This window comes from Neoarius graeffei, chromosome 17 (genome assembly GCF_027579695.1).
Source record: "Neoarius graeffei isolate fNeoGra1 chromosome 17, fNeoGra1.pri, whole genome shotgun sequence".
Classification (NCBI taxonomy): Eukaryota; Metazoa; Chordata; class Actinopteri; order Siluriformes; family Ariidae; genus Neoarius; species Neoarius graeffei.
Window position 1 is genome coordinate 69,465,207 of NC_083585.1, and position 27,962 is coordinate 69,493,168.

A 27,962-nucleotide genomic window follows, 5' to 3' on the forward strand; every position below is an offset into this window, starting at 1 on the left:
TGTTTGTTAATGAGCTTCAACTGTCTTCAAGTGGAGTTTTTGGCCTGAAGCTTCGACCTGCAGGTAGATTTCAGTATGTCATAAAGCACCCGGGGGGCGGCACAGTGGTGTAGTGGTTAGCGCTGTCGCCTCACAGCAAGAAGGTCCGGGTTCGAGCCCCGTGGCCGGCGAGGGCCTTTCTGTGCGGAGTTTGCATGTTCTCCCCGTGTCCGCGTGGGTTTCCTCCGGGTGCTCCGGTTTCCCCCACAGTCCAAAGACATGCAGGTTAGGTTAACTGGTGACTCTAAATTGAGCGTAGGTGTGAATGTGAGTGTGAATGGTTGTCTGTGTCTATGTGTCAGCCCTGTGATGACCTGGCGACTTGTCCAGGGTGAACCCCGCCTTTCGCCCGTAGTCAGCTGGGATAGGATCCAGCTCGCCTGCGACCCTGTAGAACAGGATAAAGCGGCTACAGATAATGAGATGAGATAAAGCACCCGGGTGTGTTTCAGTCTTCAGTAACCAGAATCACCTGTTTCTAATGCAAATACACTCTTCATAGAATTATGCGTCTGCTGAAGTAGATGTGCCAACATCCCAGCAGGGAGAAAAAACAGAATTTTACAAAACTCAGAGTATAGGTTGGTGGTGTCGTGACTTAATAATGAGAAGTTCCTCCAGATTTTTTACCAACCATGAACACTACAGTCCCGCCGCCTTGTTTATTATTGGCTCACAATTCACAGGTCAAAGTTCAGCTGGGTAAGGTTCGCATGAAACGAACGTCACCGCTGCCAGAAGTATCCTTTTTGTCGTCCTTTCAGAGCCGAGTGGAAGGATTTTGATAGAAGAGGCAGAGCCGAGGATGCATTTAGATAGACAAAGGGGCGGGGCCTAATTGGATGATTTGAGGCAGCTCCAAATCAGTAAACTAATAAACCAGTGATGTGATCAATGGCGTGGAATAACCAGACCGTATATAGCACTGCACTCTACCACTCCTGCTGACAGGAAGTCACTGACAGGAAGTAACAGCTGATATCCCTGATGGCCTATAATGGAAGAAACACACACACTAAACTAATACTCTACATAATGACAAAAGCATTTATTCATTATTTATTGTTTGTTTGTTTTTGGATATAGTACTCAAATGGACTGTGTAGAAATAGAAAAGGTAAAAAAAAAGTGTAAACAGAGCGAGATGACACTTTACGAGATGCAACCATTGCATAATCTTCCCTGTTCTATGTTTCTATCTCTCTATCTTTGTTTTCCCGGAGACTCCGGACTGTCTTTTGATCTTCAGATTGCTACACGGGTTTCTGCATGTTTTGGAATTTTCTTTAGGACAGGAAGTGCCGAGGATTGAACTCCCACTGACCCTCTGTTGAATGTTTTTTCACATCCTCACGCTGCTGCTTCGCTCAAATCAAGCACATCTGGAATATCACTGTCATGCAAATTTATATTTACCTTGCAGATATTTTTTATTTTTTGTTTGAACAGGTCACACTCCTGAACTGACTCATGCAAAACGATCATGGAGAAAACGAACGCTTAGGAAGAGAAAAGAAAAAGAAACAGAACAGAATGTTTAAAAGGTACGAATATTTTTTCCCCCTCGGTTGTAATGTATGTCGTGTTCTGTTCACATCGCTAAGCTATAAAACAGAATTATGTTAAATAATATAAATAACTCGACAGTGCTGTTTTACATTAAATTCACACTTGCTAACGTGATGCTGATTGTTTGTTGTTTGTCACTTGTGGGTGTGGCCTGTCCAGAATTTTTTTTTTTTTTCCCGTATACCATCTCTACAGCTAACCAGTTAAACATAAATTAAATAACACATTAATCAGTGTTTAATTTACATTACATGCTCTGTTTTTGTTCCAGATTAGCAAAGGACGCTAACTGTACTAGCTTCATGCACTCACAGACACCAATAAATCTCACAAGATGCAACACCAACGAATAAAATAATCAACGTTTTGTCTCATTTTCACACTTTACACTGTTTTTATACTCTTTCACTCTTTATACTTTGCAGTTGCTGAGTAACAGTGTTCTCACAGCTTTGACCGCTTAGGTCAAGTCAAGTCAAGTTTATTTGTATAGCGCTTTTAACAATAAACATTGTCGCAAAGCAGCTTTACACAGTTGGGTTGACACAAACAGGTTGGGTTAGCAGTTGATGCTAACTGTAATCTGAGTGAAATTTTAGCCGAAATTAGCATTTTCTTTGTAATTTACCAACACATCTGAAGTAAATGTTGAAGTTTTTGATAGTTTGGTCTCATTTCTAATGTCAGGAGACAGAGCGTGGTTAACTAGTGCTCACTACGAGAAGAAAATGTTCACTATTCAGACAGACTGTTGAAAGAGTGTCAGTGTCTCAGTACTTCATGATGCGTTAGTTTCTGAGATAATGACTGAATAAAATTGTCTTAATCAAAGCTGTGAGGACAGAAAATCCACACTTTCTGAGACAGTGTATGTGTCACTCAGTGCCAGTTTCTCCTTAATAATTTTAAACATTTTGTTTCTAAAACTGTGAGGTCAGTTTCTTTCAAATCTTAAATGTACACAGTATATACTGCAGGCTATACCAGGGATGAGAGTTTTCGGCGGATTTCCGCTTTTTCTGAGTAAAAACTGACCTTTTTATATTATGCCAAATCCGTTGAGAATTTTTTTTTTCATTTATTGAGGGGGGTTGGGGTATGTTCCTTTGTGATACTCAAGCATAATTCATTCCTACGACGATATTACACGTTTACATTTTCGCCATCTTTAGTCTCGCTCAGTCTCGTGGTAGAATACGTGTTATCTACAATGTAACTGGCCAAAACATCGATGACGAGAGCATGATAGCCAATCATAACAGTTCTTACAAAAGTACCCACATCCATTCTATTTTATCGAAACTTGCAACTTGCACATGTTCATCGTCGCTGCTCTTCAAAAATACGTTTCTCTTTCATCTATCGTTTTATCTATCATGTATATGATAGTCAGTAAATCTGAATTAATGCTGACAGTTTTGAAAACTTAAATATTTCAAAAGACTTTTTGAAGAAATCATATGCAACTAATGAGGACATAGGGAGAAAAGGTCGGGCACCCTAAGAAATTTTATTTAATATATGAATACTTTGATAATTAATAGAACTTAAGTTTAATGTGAATTTAGTTTGTCATTTTTGTTGATCATGAATTATAACCATACCCTTGAATGTAGAATGTGATTTTTATTTCGAATTCAAACAATACTCCTATTGATTTGAAACATATTTTCATGTAAATATATATATAAAAAAAGACAGATTTTTTTTTATCTACTACAGCTCAGATTGCAGGAAAAGTGGTTTGTAAGGCCTTATTTTTCAAAATTTTCCTGGGGGGGTATCCCTCCCAGACCCCCCCCCCCCCCCCCCCCCCCCATTGGCTTCGGGTGCCTTTATCTTGTTTTTTTGCTTTTTTGATGACCACCCACTCTCATCCCTGCTATACATAGAGATTGACCATGTTATGAGGGGTGTGTGTGTATTTTTTTTATACTACTGAGGACCAAATGTCCCCCCCCCCCCCCCCCCCAAGGATGGTAAAATCTGTCAATTTCAACTTTGTGGGGACATTTGGATGGTCCCCACAAGGAAATTGCTGCTGGTTTTTTTGTTTGTTTGTTTTTAAACAAAAATGCAAAAAAAAAAAAAGAGCCAAAAAGTTTCCTTTTCATTACTGAGGTTGCGGTTCAGGCACAGCGTTAATTAACTGCAATAATAATTATCAATGGAAGGCCCTCACAAGGATAGTGAGACAAACCTCTGTGTGTGTGTGTGTGTGTGTGTGTGTGTGTGTGTGTGTGTGTGAACAGACTCTTGTAGTGAGCTGAACTCTGTGAGAAATGAGTATGATTGTGGAGAGTTTGGACCCTCGGGAGCTTGATCTTGACAATGAGGAAGGTGACGATGTGGAATTTGATCCCGGTGAGTTTATTACCTTCACTGATGATATTTATTATTTTATTGGTACATTTTATTCATATCACATTAATTTATTTAAAACACATTATAAACTCTAAAGCTGAGTCACTCTGTGTCACTTCATCTTAAAATGGTGCAAATTTTTAAAATTTGCTGTAATTTTGTCAATATCTTTAACTCTATTGGTTGTTCAGACCTCCAATTTTAACACAGTCAATTAAATATTTCAGTTTCAGCACAAACTCTCATGTCTAGCATCTGTGTCTATTAAAGTGGCATCTCTAAACCCCTAAATGTTTTATTTGGAAGGTTTTTTTGTTTTTTTTTAATAAACTGTCCATGTATGTGTACACCATGAATCAATAATGTTCTGCTATGCTTTGTTTGTTTGCTCAAATATTTATTTAAAAAAAAAAACGCACATTTTAGAAACAAGACGGAGGAAAAATTCTTACAGTCATATTTACAATTGTGGTTACTTGCATGTGGAAACCTTGCAACAGTGTACATTTACTGCTGAGATAAAACAACTTTTTTAAAAAAAAAAAATTTTAGTTCTCTAATCGAAGTTATAAACAGCATCCAAAATGGAACAAAAACCAGAGTCCTTCAAAGGGATATTCTTCACTACTCTGTACTGAGTTGTTGACCAACACAATCCCTGTTCAAAAGGCAGAATGCAGTGTGTAACTGTAGATATATGTATGCATGTATGTATGTACGTGCATATGCATTTATTTATTGTTTTTAAATATAATATAAGCTAATTGAAATCATCTTTGAAGAAAGAAAATGGACATAATAGCAGTTTACACAAACCACAGTTAATGTAATCTCATTTCACTTTTGCATGACGTCCACATGCATGAACAAATCAAATTCAAATGTATTTGTCACATACACAATCATACAGAGTACGACATGCAGTGAAATGCTTATTGCAATGCTCTGTATTTGTGAAGATAGTTTGAGGGGGTAGTATGAAAAAGAAAGGGAGTAAAATAGAATGTAATAAATAGAATACAAAATAATAATAAATGTGGTGATAGTGATATATATGACACACGTGTGTGTGTGTGTGTGTATGTGTCTATATATATGTGTGTGTGTGTGTGTGGGGGGGGGGGGGGGGGGGGGATGCTGGTTTACCTCTGTCTGTCCATCCGTATCTCCGTCCGTCCGAAACACCCTTTTTCTCAGTAACCACAAATCATAGCCACTTAATACTTGGTACCAAACTTCAGCTTGGGGTTCTATACCGTGTATACTGTTGTCAGGTCTGTCACACATCAACTTCCTGTTTATCAATTTAATGTATTTATGAAACATATAGTGTGGGTTTACACAATTTTCCAAACATTTTTCTCAGCAACTACAAATCACAACTGCTTGATGTTTGATACGGAGCTTCATTTTGGGGTTCTATACCGTGTTTACCATTTTCAGGTCTGTTGCACATCAACTTCCTGTTTACTGACCGAATGCATTTACAAAACATACCGTATAGGGTGGATTTTGATGCTATTTCAAAATTACAGTTTACCAGGATGCTATTTGAAATCCCTGGGGAGAACACTGCTCTTTACTTACTTATTTCAGGGTTAATTATTTGTTAAAGTCAACATTCATAATAAGTGTCCTATTCCTTGCGTTCTGGTATAAGCGAGAGGATACGTAAGTGAGCAGTAGCTCACATCTATCCATTATCCATAATTTATTATCCTGTCCAGGTGGGCTGGATCCTATCCCAGCTGACTACGGGTGAAAGGCGGGGTTCACCCTGGACTAGTCACCAGATCATCACAGGGCTGACACATAGACACAGACAACCATTCACACTCACATTCACACCTACGCTCAATTTAGAGTCACCAGTTAACCTAACCTGCATGTTTTTGGATGGGGGAAACTGGAGCACTGGAGGAAACCCACGCAGACACAGGGAGAACATGCAAACTCCACACAGGAAGGCCCTCACCAGCCGCTGGGCTCGAACCCGGACCTTCTTGCTGTGAGGCGACAGTGCTAACCATTACACCACCGTGCCGCCCTGTAGCTCACAGTCAAGCTTGTTTTTTCTATCCGCATTCAGTGGATATGAGCAATTGCGCTCTCTGATTGGCTACTCTACTACTAGGTTTTCAGGTCCTGTACCATGAGTAGAGAAAAATAAAATGGTGGCGCGTGTTGCTGAACCAACCGAGGATGAAATAAAAACTCTACTTGAAAACAACCCCCCCCCAAAAAAAAAAAATGGAATGAAAGTATTTGATGGTCAGAACATATTGTTGTTATTATTAATTTTTTTTTTTTTGTCCTGATTTAAGAGCCAGAATGGCTTGAGGGAAGAAGCTCCTTCTCATTCTCTCCATCTTGGCCTTCAGGGAGTGAAAGTGCTTCCCTGACCTCAACAGAGAGAAGAGTCCATGGTTGGGATGGCCGAAGTCCTTCCTTATCTTCCTGGCTTTGGTCTGGCACCACTTGGTGTAGATAGATTGCAGGCTGGCAGTTGGTTTTTGGGGTAAAAAGACTACATTTTACTTCAAATCTAGGTTTACAAAACAAAAACATCCTAACATCCCCCCCGTTGACCTTTTTGGATCAAGGTTTTCTCCAGACATGCCTGAAGCCTTTTTTCTGCATGCCTTGCACTGTCGGCCATCTTGGATTGAGAGTGTCAGCAAAGAAACCATTTATGGAACACAACATAATAGCTACTGTTGCAGTATTGCTCTGGATCTCCTGATCTTGCCCCAAGTGGTTTGGAGAACATCATCATGATATACCAACCCAAAATAAAATTAAATTAACTGTCCACATATGTGGACACCATGCATGAAAGGGTTAAGATTAAGATGAGACTATTGGTGGCTACAGTAGGGTCTGTTCTTCTGTATGGTTCAGAAACTTGGACACTCGACAATGCTCTTCAAAAGAGTTTAGATGGCACATCTACCAAAATGCTGAGGCGGGTTCTCAATGTATCGTCATCAGCTGTCTATCGCTAGCGATGATGACCGCTTCATTACGATGTGCAGAAACACAGATGAGCCATGAGGCCTGCATCAGAGCGACCATGCCGCTGCTGCGGGTGACTTTAACGGCCCGGCCGAGTCGCCATGGAATGTCTGGCCTCATGAGCGCTCACAAACCATTCTCCTCTTCTAACGAAGCACCTTGCACAGTAAGGTAAGACGAACGATGTCATGCCCCCATCGTGTTGTCTCTCTGGACCGCCAGACCTGATGCCAAGTGGTGCACAAAAGTGCCACAGACCTGACGGGTATGAAAGTTGCTCCACAGTGAGTGATGCCATCAATTGGCCATTTGAGTGGCTCTTCCACATGCCATCTGGTAGTGTGTCATTGACCCTGTTGGGTCCATCTGCCACATTGCACTGAAAAGTGCCCTGCTGCCAGCACCTTATTGGTGATGTAGTATTTAACCCATAGCTGGAACCCAGGCAGGTGCTACCAGTCTGAGTCAGAGCAGACCTGGGAGCAATGGGGATTAAGGGGTAACTCCACTTTCCCCAATACTCAAGTCCTCCTGGACCTGAGACTCGCCACCGGTTGCAGTTTAAAGTCATATCCAGGACTATATCTCAATGCATCACTGCATAAGACACAAGGAGATCACATAACGATGTGTTCTGTGGCAGCCCAAATTCGGGAAAGTAAATAGAGGCAGAAGAAAGATGACTTGTATTGATACTTTACTGAAAGACACTAGACATAAAGATGTTGGATATTTGGAGAGATTAATGAAAGATCATGAAACCTGGATGAGTTTTGTTGCTGAAGTCCGTTTGAGAGGTTGACATAGGGCCGAGGTATACTTGACGCTACGCAACTCGTACGCTTGTGGATGCTGCTGCTACGCAAGCCTTGTAATGACTATACTTGCGCGTGTATTTTATGTAAATCTGGAGGATTCCAGCAGGTGGCAGTACGAGAAATCATCTTGATGAGAAAATGATGTCTGGTTTCGCTGTGTTGTGAGTTGACGGAAGAAAGATGCTGAAGATAAAACTTCCTTTAAAATGAACAATTTTAAAAATTAAAGATAATTTCTCTTCCTCAAAGTGTTCAGCCATGTTGATAACTTCAGACTAGTAAACAACGATACTGACGTTACGAATCAAAACATGAACACACTGTCACCCCTGAGTTTTGCTGGTACTGCAACTCGCACACGCATTGCGTTAATTTCTGATGAAGAGGACGCATCAAAAGAGTTCTGGGAACGCATGGCAGCCATGATGCGTGTGCGGAAGCATTCTGAGTGTCAAGCATATTCTGGCCCATAGGTGAGGAGATGTGGTGAGGTGAGATGGGAATAATATTTCTGGAGATATTAAATCCTAAATATGACTTCGAAAATAATTCTAAATATTTTTCAGGGGAGTGGAAAAAATTGTGATGTTAGGATTGTCAAAATACTGTACAGACTTTGGTTTAAGGTCACAAGGATAAAAAAACAAAACAAAAAAATACAAATAAAAAAAAATTGAGACGTCTTGACAACTAAAATTGGGCAGGAATTAAAAACGTAATAAAATGAAATCCACGGGAAGGCTGATGTTCTTTCTGTCTAACTGTAACAGTGCTGTTTGAAGGGAAGCAGGAAAGATTGTGGTCGGTTTTGGAGAAACTCAGAAGTGAAAGGAACACACTGAATCTGTGATTCGTCCACATCCTGCGTTACAGATGTACAGCTGTGAATGATGATTGTGACGTGTTGAAGTGAACACCTCAGTGATGAATTACTAAATCCTGACCAGGAACCTAAACACGTCCAACTCAACAGCTAGTAGTGCGGTTTTTCAATGGACCCATTTGGGAAAATAAACGTTCTCTGGGTTTTCATTTCCTGTTTTCATTGACACACTTGGTGTGGATTTATAGTTATCTGTATTATTTTTAATCGTCCACTTATCCAGCTCCTGTTAAACCCCGGACCTCACTGATCACTAATCATTCAGATGCCATTCAGACTTGAACACCAATAACATTTTCTATTTATTCCGGTGGCTTTATACTGTCCCCCAGTACAGTTGTCTCCCCTCTGACCAATGCTCATATTCCAAGACTGAGTGCTCTTACATCATCGTGATACTTATAAAACTTTATAAACCTTTTTTTTGTTGAGGAAAAGTACTCTCGCATAGCACAATCGAGACATGATGTTTTTACGTTGTGGTTTATTTGGAGTCATTTTGCGCACAGTGACCCACGGCCCTCTAGCATGTCATATGGATTTCAATTACGCAACACGCCAATTTTCAGTAAATTGCGCTGCATGTGTAAAGATTTTTCTGGAGGCGGCTGATGTTGAAGGGAAATTTGCAGCTTTACTCATGACTACAGTTCACATTCAAGACCTGTTATTAAAGTGAGACAAATCAATGTATTAAAAAGATGAATAGTATCCTGTGGAGCTAGAATAACCCCGAGGCCCTTGAATCACACACTGTATTGGCCACTGCCTCATGCCTGTGAAGGAGAACGAGCTGGAAAACCACCACGCACCAATGTTTACATTTGGGTACGGAAATGGCTGAAGTTTATTCTCCATTATAATATTATAATGAGTGAGGTCACAACAACCATGGCGGAACCGGCGGTCTCTGACGCAGAAGCTAATGCTCGAGAGCCTTCAAGATCACAGGTGCATTTAGATTTGGAATATTTCAATTCTCGAGTTTTATTTTTACAAAAAAATTTTTCGAAATATTTCAGTGTGTCTCGATTTAGGAGTCTTTGTTTGATCTGGGTGATCCATCATGTTTACTGTGGCTCCGCAGTCGCGACCTCTGACCTACGCATGACCTCACGTGACTTTTCCAAGCTGGCTGCTGAGCGAGCGGTTTGTAAACAGACTAATACGTGGTTAGGACGCCCCACATTAGGAAATAAAATGCATTGAAACAAGGTGATGCGTATCAGCTATGGGATGGGTATCAGCTCAAACAATTCATAAAGGGGAGGGGATTAAGTGATTCCTGAACCAGCACATCCACCTGTGTCACTTTAACCCAAATATTCTCAAATTAAGTGAAAAGTACATGTCATAGTGTTCAGGTTCTGAGCTTTGGCACCATTAACGATCACACCGTGTCCAAGTCCAACTGAACTAAGCCCGAGTGCACATCTTCAAGTGGGCCAGGGCACCGAACACCAAACACGCTCATATGTTATGATGGCACTAGTCAAAGGAACTGGACTTTGGAGATCAAAGACACTCGGGCATGGTACAGATTACCGAGTGTGAGTGCACACTGAATGGTTTAGCATGATGGTTTAATTCCCACCTCCCTCTGGAGAGATTATATCTCACAGTTGGGTTGGGAACGCCAGGGCAAGCGGGAATCTCTGGTCTTGGACATGTACTGTACACTGTCAGAAACGGGGGTACAGAAGGAGTCCATTTCTGTCCCCCAAGGTACAGTCTACACTAATGTACCCCTTAGGGCTCATTATTGGACCCTGGGGTAACTGCGTGTGCCTTTTTCAGGTTCAAACAGGTACATATACGAGGGTAAAGGCCTCTGCATGCTCTTGCGACAAGGCTTTCGCAGATAGCTTTTCGCAGACAGTAGTAATTTATTGTTGAGCGGGAGTAATCGGCGTGCGCGATGTTATTCACCGGCACAATGCAAGGGGGCGCGAAGTCGCTAGGAGTAGTTGGTGGGTGTGGTTAGTGGAGTGTTTATCCTCCGGTTACTTATAATGACTAGAACTTTTTTTTTTTATAATGACTAGAACTGGAGTCGTATAGATGTACGTACTTCCTCAATCAACTGCTCTTCGTGCTGCTCCATCTTCGCTCGTGTTTTTAAAAATGCCGGTCGTGAAAACAAAACAAACCGGGAAAGTAGGGAAGCGGAAGTGCGTGTACAGCGGATGTAGAGTGGACCAATCAGAGCCCTCTTGTCTGCGGCGCTGTCTGCGAGGCTTCTGCGGTGGTCACAATTTTTGGGAGGTGCGTGCAGAGCGTCTGTGAAGGTGGGGGGGCTACGCAGACACTGTCTGCGACGCTATCTGCGAGGACTGGGTTGTCAGCATAAATTGGCCTCAAGTCGAGCGATGTTGCTGGCGGCGTCACGGCGGCTGTGCTGGAGATGTGGGACTTGTTTTCGTGCACCTTTTGGTGGGGCTGTGGCCGCTGCACCACTGGAACGACATCCTGACCTCTATTTGGTGGACTTTTTTCCTTATTGTAAAGCGACCTTTGGGTTTTGAGAAAGGCGCTATATAAATTGAACATATTATAAGTCAAAAAGTTCTAAGACAGATGTTATAATTTCAAAAGGTGTGGAAGACATCCCCCAGAATTCTACAAAGAAGGAATTCTCTGATGGAAACACTGCTTGCAGAAGTGTTTAGACTTAAATGGAGGATATGTAGAGAAATAGCTTTGTTATTTTCATAAATAAAGATTTTTTTCAATTTGTCTTAGAACTTTTTGATTTCCCCTCATATGTTCCCAAGCAGTATATAAAGGGTACAGCTACCTGTAAGTACCTTATGGCCCTTTTCCACTACCCTTTTTCAGCTCACTTCAGCTCGCTTCAGCTCACTTCAGCCCGACACGGCTCGCGTTTCGACTACCAAAAAACAGCACGACTCAGCTCGCTTCAGCCCTGCTTAGCCCCTAAAACTCGCACGGTTTTGGAGTGGGGCTGAAGCGAGCCAAACCGTGCCGAGTGAGGCTAGGGGCGTGAGCAGACACTCCCCTGTGCACTGATTGGTGAGGAGGAGTGTCCTCACATGCCCACACACACCCCGCAAGCACGCTGGGATCTGTAAACACCGTAAACCCGGAAGAAGAAGAATTACGAGAATTTCTGAAGCCTTATGCGCCTCGCCTCATCTATACGCTCTTGCCAGTATCTGTTGGCGTTGTCGGTGACAACAAGCCACAGCACCAAGACCAGCAACACTAACGACTCCATGTCCTCCATGTTTATTGTTTACTATCCGGGTCGTGAGACTACCACTTAAAAGCTCACTGATGTCACTGTTTGCGCTGCTTAACGACATCACGTGACGTCCACCCACTTTCGCTAACTCCACCCAATGTGTCCACCCACTTCCAGCCAGCACGGTTCAGCGCGGTTGTAGTCGAAATGCAACTCCAACAGCCCCACTCAGCCCGACTCAGCACGGCACGGCTCAGCCCGACTCAGCCGCGTTTGTAGTGGAAAAGCGGCATTAGAGGGAACTGCAGGGCCGTAGCCAGGATTTTTCAAATACCGAGGTCAAACATGGCTGACAGCACTGAAGCCCCCCGGCACAACTTAAATAAATAAATAAAGGATAGATTTGGTGGAGGACACCTTTATTTTAACGATTCTAAAACTGTGGCACCATAACTGTGGTGTTTTATCTGACATAAAAGTAGAGAGGTAGTGAACTCTTGAACTGAGTATACATACCTAAAGTACCAGTTACCTAAAGTATTGGCATTATTTACATTGCAGCATACACATGACAGGAAGGGTGTGAACTGCTGAATTGTAAGCTTTAGTATTACACCTTATAATAATAGTGTGTGTGTGTGTGTGTGTGTGTGTGTGTGTGTGTGTGTGTGTGTGTGTGTGTGAGAGCGTGAGAGAGTTTGTGTGTTATTTGTGGGTGTCTGTATGTGTAGAGACATTCTGAGCAGTAATGTAAAGGCATCAGTCTATCTGGCTGTCTTGAATTGAGATCCATTTGCATGCATTCTCTGAAACAGAGTGTTCTCACCATTGCCTGTAATGTAAGTTTGGCTCATTACACATTTACTTCAACAATTCTAAAACTGTGCCATCATAACTGTGGAGTTCTGTCTGACATAAAAGTAAAAACTGAACTGAGTGTATTGCTCAGCTACCTGAAGTATTGGCATTATTTACATTTCATTATCTTAAATTACATTAGAATGTAGGGCTATTAGTTCTGTGTGAAGACTATGTATTAGAGAGAGTGTGTGAGAGTGTATTATTTGTGTGTGTGTGTGTGTGTGTGTGTGTGTGTGTGTGTGTGTGTGTGAGTGAGTGAGAGAGAGAGAGTTATGAGAGAGAGAGAGAGAGAGAGAGTTACTCAAACAAGCCCGTTTACTCAGCCCTGCACAGGGCTGCCTGTGACAACGTAGTTTTGAATGTTTCTCGAAATGCTAACTAAAATGTAATAGGCAATGACAATGACACGTTTCCCCTTGGAAAGTTGGCATGACGCCGCTGAACGGTCTGGCACTGCACTGACAATATTTTCTCCCCTCCCCTCCTTCTCTTTCCCTGCTCTTCTGTTGGCTGTCCAAACCTTCATTTAGTTTGTTGCAACGTTTTCATTTTGCACTCGGGTAAAGCTCTATAATGCGATGTGACTATTAGCCTACGTTAGGTTAGGTAGGCATATGTGATAGAGCGTAGACTACACCCTGCCTGTTTTATCCAAAACCCAACTTCCCCGGCCGACACTAGTATAGGCTACGTCGCGTGACGCTGCGTTAGACACGGCAACGATAGAGATAGAGGCTGAGAGATTTCAGATGACATTAGACAAATGTGAATTTTATTGGGGGGAAATACAGATGACGTGGATGTGGACGCTGCGTTTTACACTGATCACTGCTCGAATTCAGCGTAGACCAATTTGAAATTTCTGAAAAAAATACCAAGGACATGACCTCGGTGTCCTGGTAGTTACGGCCATGGGGAACTGCACCAGTGACAAACCGGTGTACCACTAAAGGTACAATAATGTACTTTATTTTCTGAGAGTGTAGCCGAATCTATGGTTTGTGTGCGTTATTTTCTGTTTCATTTGGTTATGGTGTCCCCTAAAGCCATTGGGGAAGCCATGGCCTAATGGTTAGAGAAACAGCTTTGGGACCAAAAGGTTACTGGTTTGATTCGCTGGACCAGCAGAACTGGCTGAAGTGGGCTTGAGCAGGGCACCAAACCCCCAACTGCTCTGGCAAGTGTGGTGGTGTACCTTGTGTCTGATTAGCTAAAGAAAAACTGATGATGCAATTATCAGTTCAGGCAGGAACCCATTTTTTTTATTATTATTATTTCTTCCTTCACAGTACGTATGTACTGGTGAGTCCTGTGCTGGCCTTAACAAGTAGCCTCAGCAGTCCGGGGCCCTACAGAGGATCCTCACTGATCCAAGCAGAACAGTCTTCTGCATAGTAAAGGGTTTCAGCCCTACATGGATGTTGCTCAAATATCCTTCTAGTCTGTCCGTGAAGCTACCCAACGCTCCTATAACTTTACCGACAGACTAGAAGGATATTTGAGCAACATCTATGTATTATTATTATTATTATTATTATCTGTTTCAAAATCAAAATGTGAAAATAAAGAAATGCCTTGTTTTTTTTTGGGGGGGGTGGGGTTGTTTTGCATGCACTGAAATTGGAAATGAATTCTTTTTTTTTTCATATAAAATAAAATATTGACTAGTTTAAATACCACTGTTGTTAAAAGTCAGCTATTTTACACACACTTTTCTCAGATTAAGTGCACGAGTAGCTCTGGAAGTCTGTTTAAAAAAATGATAAAAATGGGGTCAGCATGTGCAGAAATTTAATTTTGGCTGATTTAAAATATTCTGAAATAATTCTCCTGATTTATTATCACACGCTTACTGTTTTCCAAAACCTGGTTGTGATCTGGATGAGCAGTACATCAGGCGTTAACGCCCATCTGTAACCGATCCAGTAATCACTGAGACACATCCCAGTCATTCGAGGTCACTCGTATCTAATTTTAGTCCCAAAGGGAACAAACGAACAATAAGTGCTTTAGTAATATTTATTGATTTAATGGCAGATGGACCAGAAATCTGATCTGAGCTGCTCGGAGAGAGAGAGAGGTGTGTGTGTGTGTGTGTGTGTGTGTGTGTGTGTGTGTGTGTGATGGTGGTGGTGGTTACACATCACACACTTCTGTAGAAATTCTCCAGCATGCCCCAGCACGTCCTCCCCTCCCACTGTTTCTCACGTTACACTGACAGCAGTCATTTCCACACCTCAGTGTCTTTCTCTACTCACAAACAATGTGCCTGTGATATTATACACCAGTTCTTCCTCCTGATGTGATGCACCGTCTGTACTCTGCTCCGAATCAGCTGTGTTTTTATCTCTTATCCTCTCGCTGTTTGTTCTGCTTATCTCTTGTTGAGATAACCCGATGCAGAAAATGTAATTAGCGTTATCGCTACATCGTTATGGTATTGCTGTATTAATTTGAGAATGACTTTATAACTTAAGACTATTTATTGTAAGCAGGCAGAACTGATGCTAGATGTGAGGAGAAAAAAGGATTGCTTTAGAACTTCCATGGAGGAGATTTATTTATTTATTTATTTAATTAATTTATTTATTTTTACTTTTTTTTTTTTTTACTTTTTCCTAATCTTGTGGTAATAAAGGCACAGCACAATGTGTCAACATGTAAAAAAAAAAAAAAAGAATAATAAAGGAAGCACGCTGACAAACAAGTTAAACAAGTTGTTTCAGAGCTTCAGTTCATTCATGAAAAAATATCTGAACAAAATGAAACGCAGCTTGTAATTGTTTTTGGATTTTTTTTTTTGTTTTAATATTTATTATCTGGTTTGTGCAGACCAGCGACACTGTTGTTTGTTTTGAAATGTAATTTTTTTTGCCAATGGTTATGAATGATAAAGTGAAAAATAAGTGTCGTAATAACATTCCAGGCAGTGATAGTTTTCTACTTTTACTTCGTTCACTTGTTTGCATGTATTACGTGTGTTCTTTGGGGTGCCTATACTTATTTAACTGTTTGTTTTTGAGAGTAGATACTATAATTCTCAAAAGACCTTTCCTTTGTAAATTATTTTTGTGAAATAAAAGGTATGTGGGTAAATTTTTGTTACGCTTCCAGTAGATATAATCAGAGTTGTCACTTCCTGTGTCATGTATTCAGACTGAACAGTTTCTGTGATGAATCTGTGTTTAACATAAACATTCGTTTGGATCTTTAACATGTTTGGTATGTAAGCCTTTCATTATTACATATTTCAGTGCTGGACCTGATTATACGTCCAAGATAAAGAGTACGATGACTTATCCATGACTCTTCCTAGAATATCTTTAACTGTGTGTACTTCCTGACAGGATGGTTGTATAACTGCACACACCCAGATGATAAGAACATGATCAGTGTTTAATGCGCCACACTGTCTCTAACTGTGAACAGAGCTGGACAAAGAACCCAACTTCATTACTTAAGTGAAAGTACCGGTCCCACTGGTTAAATGTTCCTCCGATACAAGTGAAAGTTGTCCAGTCAACTCTTTAACTTAAGTAAAGTACTGAAGTATTTGCTTTTAAAAATACTTAAGTTTTAAAAGTACATTTTCTGTCAACGCATTGTTGTATTATTGCCACAACACTTACAAAACCTAACGCTGTTACCAAAGACAGAAATGTGAATTCACAAAATGAACGCATGCTGTGCCATCATGGTGGTTTAACGTTAAGCTAGCTAGCCAGTGAAACTCCACCTGACATGCTAGCAAACTCATTTCAATTTTGAAATCATATTGGGTAGCTAACGCTACTAGAAAAGAAAGATTTCTACATTCTGTTTGTCAAGATTATGCTAAAACATTTCTGTAAGGACTTCAGTTCAGTTAACGCTATTCATGTTAGCGTAACTCCGTTTTTACATGCTAACTAACAGTGTCCAAGTTAACTAGCTATGTGTAAACATTAGCCGTGGACAAGGCTACAGCAGCTTGGTGAGCAAATCCGTAGAAAGTCATGTGACTAACCAGACTGCATAACTATTGCAACATTATCGCTAGCTCTGAAAGCACAACTTCATTGCAAGCTTTCTCTTGGAATAAAACATTTACACACTTCAATATGCTTCTGCAGGTTGGACAGCGAGTTTTTGTAGGCGGTGATGTGGTTTGTTTTCAGCAAACATTTAAAATGAAATGAATCTTTAATCCTTTCAGAAAACTGAAACATGGGTTCTAGCTATAGCCATGGGTGTTTGCGTTCTCCAGAAGAACCGCCTCCTTCCATTCTGCCATCAACTGATCGTGTTAAATAATGCTGTTGAGAAATCACTGATCTTGATTTTATTCAGTCTATGGATGTGACGTGACCTGAGTGATTACTGATCGGCTCTCAGTGTCACCTGAGAAAAAAAAAACAATCACATTTTAGAAAAGAAAATAACATCCACTTTCAAAGCCACTTCATACGGTACAAACGAGTAATGAGGACCTTGATAGAAATGTAGTGGAGTGAAAAGTACGATAGTTGTCTTTCAAATGTAGTGAAGTTAAAGTCATAAGTTTAAAAAAAAATACTCAAGTAAAGTACAGATACTCAAACTGTACTTAAGTACAGAACTCAAGTAAATGTACTTTGTTACTGTCCACCTCTGACCGGGTCACTGGTTGTTTGGATGGCTATCAGTTTACATGGACTAAAGAATCTCACACAGTTCTTTCCTGGTAACACTCTGTGCTTGCTACATGTCCTCCCGATTGTACTTCTGAAGATTTATTTTTCTATTTTACTTTAATATTCATTGTAGAGTGAGGTTTAGATGCTCAGATGCCAACATTCAGCTTTCAATCTCCTCTTCTGGTGCTGCTCCTGCCGGCTGATGCAGGGCCGTGATCAGAGGACTGGAGTAACATTTCACTGCTGGTACCAAGTAGGTCGGGGACAGAGCAGTGACTCACAAACAGGGGCGTCAGAAGCATTTTTAATGTGTGGGGGGGGGGGGGGGGTCTGGGGGTCGTCCCCCAGAACATTTTTAATTAATTAGAGGCCATTTCCTGCATTCTGGTGTATTTTAACAGGTTGTTAAACACCTAATTTTACCTACAAAAGTCACTTAATTCAATGACTATTTTAGAGACTCAACAATAAGTCCTCATTCAACTCGTCCATATATTCATCAGCCTGTTTTTAAACCCACTGCTCTGCCCAAGATAATGAGATGAATGTGACACAATTTATCACCAACAATGACTTTATGGGTGCATTTTACTTCTTATTCTGTGTTTCCTTTTTGATTTAGTTTTAGATGGAACACAACATGCCGCTGTGCCAAGCAATAGTGACGCTCAACTGTATGTTTAAAAATAAGAATATTCATAATTTCACACAATGAACAGGCATGACATGGCATCATGCAGTCTTCATAACACACAATCACACTGTGTCCAGCAACGGTGACGCATAAAAACAACTTCACACAATGAACAGGTGCGATTTTGTTCACCACCAACAGTGACTTTAGTGGGTGCATTTTACTTTTTTCCAATTTAGTGATACTCATAACAAAAATGGCATGGCATCATGCAGTCTTCATAACACAAACTCACACTGTGTCAAGCAACGACACATAAAAGAGAACTTCACACAATGAACAGGTGCAGTTTTGTCAACCTACAGTGGTGCTTGAAAGTTTGTGAACCCTTTAGAATTGTCTATATTTCTGCACAAATATGATCTAAAACATCATCAGATTTTCACACAAGTCCTAAAAGTAGATAAAGAGAACCCAGTTAAACAAATGAGACAAAAATATTAGACTTGGTCATTTATTTATTGAGGAAAATGATCCAATATTACATATCTGTGAGTGGCAAAAGTATGTGAACCTCTCGGATTAGCAGTTAATTTGAAGGTGAAATTAGAGTCAGGTGTTTTCAATCAATGGGATGACAATCAGGTGTGAGTGGGCACCCTGTTTTATTTAAAGAACAGGGATCTATCAAAGTCTGATCTTCACAACACATGTTTGTGGAAATGTATCATGGCACGAACAAAGGAGATTTCTGAGGACCTCAGAAAAAGTGTTGCTGATGCTCATCAGGCTGGAAAAGGTTACAAAACCATCTCTAAAGAGTTTGGACTCCACCAATCCACAGTCAGACAGATTGTGCACAAATGGAGGAAATTCAAGACCATTGTTACCCTCCCCAGGAGTGGTTGACCAACAAAGGTCACTCCAAAAGCAAGGCGTGTAATAGTCGGTGAGGCCACAAAGGACCCCAGGGTAACTTCTAAGCAACTGAACGCCTCTCTCACATTGGCTAATGTTAATGTTCATGAGTCCACCATCAGGAGAACACTGAACAACAATGGTGTGCATGGCAGGGTTGCAAGGAGACAGCCACTGCTCTCCAAAAAGAACATTGCTGCTCATCTGCAGTTTGCTAAAGATCACGTGGACAAGCCAGAAGGCTATTGGAAAAATGTTTTGTGGACAGATGAGACCAAAATAGAACTTTTTGGTTTAAATGAGAAGCGTTATGTTTGGAGAAAGGAAAACACTGCATTCCAGCATAAGAACCTTATCCCATCTGTGAAACATGGTGGTGGTAGTATCATGGTTTGGGCCTGTTTTGCTGCATCTGGGCCAGGACGGCTTGCCATCACTGATGGAACAATGAATTCTGAATTATACCAGCGAATTCTAAAGGAAAATGTCAGGACATCTGTCCATGAACTGAATCTCAAGAGAAGGTGGGTCATGCAGCAAGACAACGACCCTAAGCACACAAGTCGTTCTACCAAAGAATGATTAAAGAAGAATAAAGTTAATGTTTTGGAATGGCCAAGTCAAAGTCCTGACCTTAATCCAATGGAAATGTTGTGGAAGGACCTGAAGCGAGCAGTTCATGTGAGGAAACCCACCAACATCCCAGAGTTGAAGCTGTTCTGTACGGAGGAACGGGCTAAAATTCCTCCAAGCCGGTGTGCAGGACTGATCAACAGTTACCGCAAACGTTTAGTTGCAGTTATTGCTGCACAAGGGGGTCACACCAGATACTGAAAGCAAAGGTTCACATACTTTTGCCACTCACAGATATGTAATCTCATCTCATCTCATCTCATCTCATTATCTGTAGCCGCTTTATCCTTCTACAGGGTCGCAGGCAAGCTGGAGCCTATCCCAGCTGACTACGGGCGAAAGGCGGGGTACACCCTGGACAAGTCGCCAGGTCATCGCAGGGCTGACACATAGACACAGACAACCATTCACACTCACATTCACACCTACGCTCAATTTAGAGTCACCAGTTAACCTAACCTGCATGTCTTTGGACTGTGGGGGAAACCGGAGCACCCGGAGGAAACCCACGCGGACACGGGGAGAACACGCAAACTCCACACAGAAAGGCCCTCGCCGGCCCCAGGGCTCGAACCCAGGACCTTCTTGCTGTGAGGCGACAGCGCTAACCACTACACCACCGTGCCGCCCCAGATATGTAATATTGGATCATTTTCCTCAATAAATAAATGACCAAGTATAATATTTGTGTCTCATTTGTTTAACTGGGTTCTCTTTATCTACTTTTAGGACTTGTGTGAAAATCTGATGATGTTTTAGGTCATATTTATGCAGAAATATAGAAAATTCTAAAGGGTTCACAAACTTTCAAGCACCACTGTACATGCAATGGTGGTGCTACAGTAACATTTACAGATTAGTATAACAAATAGATTTATAGATAGAACTCCTTCTTACATTGGTGCCACTACAATTTCTACCACTTCATCACTTTTATCCCCCTTTCCTTCACAATCCACCTGGAATAACATCCATCTCTCTCCATCGCTTTCCTTTCTGCTATTCCTTCCCCATACACTGATTTCCCATCTTACTTTCCAGAAAACTGGCAAAGACCAGACAAAACAAGTTCTTCAAATCACAACAGGGAATCAGTAAATATCATCAGAGCAGACTTGACCTCATTCTTGGCATTACAGTAAGGCAGGCCTACTGGGTTTGAATTAAATGATAGCTAACATTAAGCTAGCTGATACATCTCCTAACGCTGACTAGCCAGCTAACTGCACTAACATTTCCATTGGGACAAAGAAACCCAAACTGTCCTGTGGGGAAATTCTGACTGACTTTCCGCTGCTTTGTAAAGAATGTCCTTATGTCCATTGTGTCTGGGGAGGAGCAAATACTGCAAACAATCCATCATCAACCAAGAATACCCCATTAGGCTAAGCTTATTTCATTGTTTAGTTGAACATTAATTTAATGTGGCCTAGGGTTAATTTTGAGGGCAGATAACAAAAGAAGAAGGTTTTAGCAAAAGCTAGACATCGTGAGGTGGCGATGGGGCTGACGTCACCTCCTCCACTTTCCAGCAGCTGCACCAAAATTTCTCTGCTTGCCCTGAGATTCACTTCACTTGTGTGTGGTGAGTTGTTTGTAGGTAACGCCTGGAAACCCTGGAGTGGATTTTCAGTGCTCTGTGTTTTCTCTTATCGATCAAGTGGAATGGATTCTTTCATGAAGCAATAGAAACGGCACTGGGTGAACTCATATTTTATGTTAAATGTGGGCGGGTCCAAACAAAGAATTATGAAATGTGAAGGGGACACGCCCCCTTCACATTCAATGGTGGCGACACCCATGCTCACAAACACCGAGTCCAAAAGGACGAGCAGCCAGGGAACGATACGAAACAACAGGTCCAGTTTCCATGGAAACTCTGTTTTAATACACTGATATCAAAATCAGAGAGATTCATTTTTGCCCCAAGTAGAAATAAAGATACAGAAAAGGGGGAAACCCCCCCCACACAGATTTTCTTATTTACAGTGTGTGTAATGAATCAGATTGGCAATGCTGAGCGCTCAAAACTGTTTTTTAAATGGCCCAAACCGTTCACATTTTTACCGATGGCCCAAAGTGTTGACGTTTTTAGAGAAGTCCCAGACTGCTCACGTTTTTACAGGTGACTGGAACGGTCCCCAAACTGGGCATAAAGAAGTCAATGGAAAATAATAACAATGCTTCTTTTCTTTTTCTTTTAAACAGGTGAGTGCTGCATCCCGTTTTCAGCCGTGTATAAGACAGTGGGGTTTAAAGAAGCTGGAGCACAAGTTTTTCTTGCCACTGAGCCAATTACAGTCCGAGTCCTGGAGATGGAGCGCTTCACCAGAGCCAAGGACCGATTTAAGCCATCCAGCGAAAGGAGTGCATCCAAGGTGTGTGAGAAACACACACACACACACACACACACACACACAATAGGTGAATGCGAAAGCATTTTACTTATGCTTATTGTGTGTGTGTGTGTGTGTGTGTGTGTGTGTGTGTGTGTGTGTAGGCCATGACAGCTGTGTTCCGAATCGAGTTGAAACACGGAAACTTCACCTGGGTTGTAAAGAGAAAGGAGAAACACTTCATTGAGTTACACAGAGAGTTACTACGCTACAAAACCTTCATAAGGATTCCTTTACCCTCACGCAGGTTACACACCACACATGCCCCGCCCACTCATACATGCTCCTTACACTCATGCTTGCCACAAAATACCACGACAAACATCTCAGCAGTCCATACGCCCCATTTACTCCAGTACATTATGACATACGGGTGTTTGGTGTTTCTCACACTGTGTGTGTGTGTGTGTTTCAGTCACACTGTTCGCAGGAAGAGTGTTAATAAGAGCGAGGTGCGGCAGATGCCCATTTTACCTCGTGGAGGGAGAGAGGAAATCATCCGGGAAGAGCAGGTGTCCAGCAGACGAGTGAGTCTCACAGTGATCAATCACAAACACCTCCTCCATCACAGATCAGTCAGTAGAGCTTAATGAGCAGCCAGGACTCTCATTATCATTCATTAATCAATTAATCAATCAGAAACGCCACTGATCACAAACCAATCAGAGCCTTAAACATCCTCCTCATCAGTAATAACCCTGTTCAGCATGTCAGTATAGTTTATTATCTCGGAACAATCCGAATCCTCCTTATCTGTGATTTATGCTGACAACAATCAGAACTTTGTACAGGAAGTGTGTGTGTGTGTGTGTGTGTGTGTGTGTGTGTGTGTGTTGTTTGTGTTTCCAGAAACAGTTGGAGGATTACCTGAACAAACTGCTGCGCATGGCCACCTACCGCAAATACCACGCTACAGTAAGCACTAATGCTAAAGCTAATGCTAAACAGGCTAAACAGTGCTGTGAGATTTGGGAAATAAAAAGGGTGCGAGAGAGAGAACGATACTTCAACTTCATTATCTGAGACAAAGCAAACAAATACACATGAATCTGTATTCAGAATCCCAAATACAAGTGTGTGTGTGTGTGTGTGTGTGTGTGTGTGTGTGTGTGTGTGTGTGTGTGTGTAAAACAGATGGAGTTTATTGATGTGAGTCAGATGTCGTTCATTCATGACTTGGGCCCCAAAGGCTTGTGAGTAATGAGGTTAACACAGTGTTTTAATTAGCTGCATTAATTAATGAATCAAATTAATCTAATTGATGTCACTTACTGTTTAGAGAGGGGATGGTGTACAAAAGGTCAGGAGGTCACCGCATCCCGGGCATGAACTGCTGTGGTCACAGTCAGATCTGTTACCGCTGGTCCAAGAGGTGTATATACACACACACACACACACACACACACACAGAGACATACAGAGACAGACAGAGAGAGAGAGAGAGAGACAAGTGAACAGAAACACAGACAAATAGATGAATGAATGGAGGGAGGGGTGGATGAACGGAGGGAGGGGTGGACAGTCGGATGGATGGATGGATGGATGCAAGGAGGGAGGGGTATACAAAAGAACGAATGAAGGGAGGAAAGGAGGGGCAGATGGATGGATGAACAAATGAAAGGGGGGTGGACAGAGGGAGGGATGAATGAAAGGAGGGAGGGAGTGGGGCAGGTGGATGAGGGGCAGATGGATGAACATAGGGAGAGAGGGAGGGAGGGAAGGAAGTGCGGGAAGACAGCCAGATGAACAAATGAAAGGAGGTGGAGGGAGGGGTGGACAGATGAATGAAGGGAGGGAGAGAGGGAGGGACAGACAGATGGAAGGATGAATGAAAGGAGGAGCAGAGGGAAGGATGGACAAATGAATGAAGGAGGGACAGACAGACAGACAGATGTACGGATGAATGAAAGGAAGAAGGAGGCAGATGGATGAATGAAAGGAGGGAGGGAGGGAGGGAGGGGCAGGTGAATGGATGGACAAACGAATGAAAGGAGGGACAGATGGACAGATAAATGAATGAAAGGAGGGAGGGGTGGGCACACGGCTGGAGGGAGGGAGGGATGGATGGCTGGCCAGACACCCGGCGGGGCGGGTAGACAGGTGGGGTGGGCAGATGGACAGGCAGACTGATGGACGAACGGACAGACAGATGGACAGATTTACTGCACTGTTCTAGATGAGTGGTAGTTGTGTGTAAATGTTGCTGTGTTTGTTGTTAATTTGGATGAAAGATGGCTGGTGATGAAGGACTCGTTCCTCATGTACCTGAAACCCGACACCGGCGCCGTCTCCTTCGTCCTCCTGGTGGACAAAGAGTTCAGTGTAAAGATGGACTTCAAATCCACTGAGACCAAACACGGTGTGAGGATCGACAACCTGTCCAGGTCAGTCAGAAACAGGAAGTGCACTGTGGAAAACCTCAGCTTACTGGCATAAACAAGAAAAGTCAAATGTGTGTGTGTTGTGTTACAGGTCTCTGGTGTTAAAGTGTAGCAGTTATAGACATGCCCGGTGGTGGGGACAGTCCATCGAGGAGTTTGTACGGAAACATGGCCGGGCGTTTCTCAGGACGCATCGATTCAACTCTTTTGCCAAAGAACAGGAAAACATCCCCACCAAATGGTACAGTCCTGCATTGTGTTATTTACTTTTAAACATGGCGTGATGAATGGCACGCGCCGAGATCTGACCTGAGTGGTGCTTTCTGACGTACAGCACCTGACCAAAAGTGTTCAGTATATCAGCTGTATGTACGGAACAAACCAAACACTGCACTGCAGAACCTCAGATAAATGGTACAGTCCGGAATACCTGACAGTATTCTTACCAAACGGTACGCTCTGAATAACTGTCTAAGGGGATTGGATCACCTGAACCAGATTAATGAAACTTGTGTGTGTGTGTGTGTGTGTGTGTGTGTGTGTGTGTGTGTGTGTGTGTTGTAGGTATGTAAATGGTAAGACGTACATGGAGGATGTAGCTGATGCCCTGGAAGAAGCAAAAGAGGAGATCTTTATCACTGACTGGTGGTGTGTGTCTCTGTCTGTCGTCATCTGTCTCTCTGTCTGTCCTTATCTGTCTGTCTCCCTTTCTTTGTCTGTCTGCTTCTCTTTCTGTCTTTAAGTCTGTCAGTGTTTATAAAACACACCATATTCACTGTCTAGGTCACTTTAAGACATTCGTCGCTGCACTGAGGCCGTGTGGTAGCACGAGTGTGTGATAGTTGTGAAACTTGTGCACTGCTCAGTAGTGTAAGTGAAGTGTAGTCAGGACAGTAGTGAGGGTCGGACCACAGAGTCGTATCAGTTACTTAACGGGGTTCATTTAATCTTTGAGTGCTATAAATATTCATTTTGAAATACTGAAGCGTGCCGAGTGTGTGTGTGTGTGTGTGTGTGTGTGTGTGTGTGTGTGTGTGTGTGTGTGTGTGTGTGTGTGTGTGTGAAATCTGATACGGGATTGCTTTTTAGTGTTTATCTTTTTGTGAGAAATCTGATCCTGAGGTAAATGTTCTGGTTTTGACCCTTGACCTCTAGAATCTGTTTCATCTCCAGACACGTAATGGAGTGAGAGAAGAGACGGAGAGAGAACACACTCCACTTCTACTCACTTTTATTCAATTCCACACCAGTCAGAAGTTTGGACACCTTCTAATTCAGTGTTTTATCTTTATTCATTAATTAAAAATCACTTCATGTCTTAAAGTAATGATGGATGTTGTTTGTTTCTTGATGTAATACTGTATGGATCACTATAGTTGTGTTAAAGGGCTATTTATTTAGAGAGTATTGTTATCGTTTACTGTTTGATCTCAAATGCATTCAGAAGGTAAGAAACTCACCCACTAATTATCCCCCACTGGCTGAAAGACCCAAAGGGGGATTATGTCGTGGCGATGTCCATCCCGGGAAGGGTGCTCACCTTCTGAAATTAACTCCTCTCACAATTTTTGGAGGAATTTCACGAAACTTGGCAGGATTCTTTGTTATAGAGTACTGCTTGAAAGTTTATGAACCCTTTAGAATTTTCTATATTTCTGCATAAATATGACCTAAAACATCATCAGATTTTCACACAGGTCCTAAAAGTAGATAAAGAGAACCCAGTTAAACAAATGAGACAAAAATATTATACTTGGTCATTTATTTATTGACGAAAATGATCCAATATTACATATCTGTGAGTGGCAAAAGTATGTGAACCTTTGCTTTCAGTATCTGGTGTGACCCCCTTGTGCAGCAATAACTGCAACTAAACGTTTGCGGTAACTGTTGATCAGTCCTGCACACCGGCTTGGAGGAATTTTAGCCCGTTCCTCTGTACAGAACAGCTTCAACTCTGGGATGTTGGTGGGTTTCCTCACATGAACTGCTCGCTTCAGGTCCTTCCACAACATTTCCATTGGATTAAGGTCAGGACTTTGACTTGGCCATTCCAAAACATTAACTTTATTCTTCTTTAATCATTCTTTGGTAGAACGACTTGTGTGCTTAGGGTCGTTGTCTTGCTGCATGACCCACCTTCTCTTGAGATTCAGTTCATGGACAGACGTCCTGACATTTTCCTTTAGAATTCACTGGTATAATTCAGAATTCATTGTTCCATCAATGATGGCAAGCCGTCCTGGCCCAGATGCAGCAAAACAGGCCCAAACCATGATACTACCACCACCATGTTTCACAGATGGGATAAGGTTCTTATGCTGGAATGCAGTGCTTTCCTTTCTCCAAACATAACGCTTCTCATTTAAACCAAAAAGTTCTATTTTGGTCTCATCCATCCACAAAACATTTTTCCAATAGCCTTCTGGCTTGTCCACGTGATCTTTAGCAAACTGCAGATGAGTAGCAATGTTCTTTTTGGAGAGCAGTGGCTTTCTCCTTGCAACCCTGCCATGCACACCATTGTTGTTCAGTGTTCTCCTGATGGTGGACTCATGAACATTAACATTAGCTAATGTGAGAGAGGCGTTCAGTTGCTTAGAAGTTACCCTGGGGTCCTTCATGACCTTGCTGACTATTACACGCCTTGCTCTTGGAGTGATCTTTGTTGGTCGACCACTCCTGGGGAGGGTAACAATGGTCTTGAATTTCCTCCATTTGTAGACAATCTGTCTGACTGTGGATTGGTGGAGTCCAAACTCTTTAGAGATGGTTTTGTAACCTTTTCCAGCCTGATGAGCATCAACAACGCTTTTTCTGAGGTCCTCAGAAATCTCCTTTGTTCGTGCCATGATACACTTTCACAAACCTGTGTTGTGAAGATCAGACTTTGATAGATCCCTGTTCTTTAAATAAAACAGGGTGCCCACTCACACCTGATTGTCATCCCATTGATTGAAAACACCTGACTCTAATTTCACCTTCAAATTAACTGCTAATCCGAGAGGTTCACATACTTTTGCCACTCACAGATATGTAATATTGGATCATTTTCCTCAATAAATAAATGACCAAGTCTAATATTTTTGTCTCATTTGTTTAACTGGGTTCTCTTTATCTACTTTTAGGACTTGTGTGAAAATCTGATGATGTTTTAGGTCATATTTATGGAGAAATATAGAAAATTCTAAAGGGTTCACAAACTTTCAAGCACCACTGTATGTCAGTAATATGCATATTGTAATTTCGTTAAATTGGGTCACATTTTACCAGAGCTATAGCCCTCGATTAACAAAATTATACTTTGACAATTTCATGAGAGTGTGTTTTCCTTCTGAAATCAACTCCTCTCACAATGTGTTGGAGGAATTTCACCAAACTTGGTAAAAAGCATTGTTATATGAGGGTAAGTCAAAAAGTTCTAAGACAATTTGAAAAAAAAAATTATTTCTGAAAATAACAAAGCTATTTCTCTACTGCGCATGTCCTCCATTTAAGTCTAAACACTCCTGCAAGCGGTGTTTCCATTGGAAAATTCCTTCTTTCTAGAATTCTGGGGGATGTCGTTCACACCTTTTGAAATGATGACAT

The 27,962-nt window shown here is 41.8% G+C and overlaps 1 protein-coding gene across 5 annotated transcripts in view; it reads left to right on the top strand.

The window, feature by feature from the left end:
• pld1a (phospholipase D1a) overlaps positions 1-27,962 on the top strand; it is a 60,494-nt gene that overhangs the window by 6,512 nt on the left and 26,020 nt on the right. For 3 of the 5 annotated variants that reach the window (XM_060897944.1, XM_060897941.1, XM_060897940.1), the window contains 11 exons: positions 1,489-1,583; positions 3,861-3,972; positions 21,803-21,972; positions 22,095-22,237; positions 22,406-22,517; positions 22,840-22,905; positions 23,125-23,183; positions 23,270-23,362; positions 24,222-24,374; positions 24,463-24,612; positions 24,936-25,019. In XM_060897944.1, coding sequence (XP_060753927.1) covers positions 3,891-3,972; positions 21,803-21,972; positions 22,095-22,237; positions 22,406-22,517; positions 22,840-22,905; positions 23,125-23,183; positions 23,270-23,362; positions 24,222-24,374; positions 24,463-24,612; positions 24,936-25,019 — 1,112 coding nt within the window. In that variant the 5' untranslated portion in view covers positions 1,489-1,583; positions 3,861-3,890. The remainder of the gene's footprint in view (positions 1-1,488; positions 1,584-3,860; positions 3,973-21,802; positions 21,973-22,094; positions 22,238-22,405; positions 22,518-22,839; positions 22,906-23,124; positions 23,184-23,269; positions 23,363-24,221; positions 24,375-24,462; positions 24,613-24,935; positions 25,020-27,962) is intronic. The other 2 variants (XM_060897942.1, XM_060897943.1) reach the window with 2 other exon arrangements.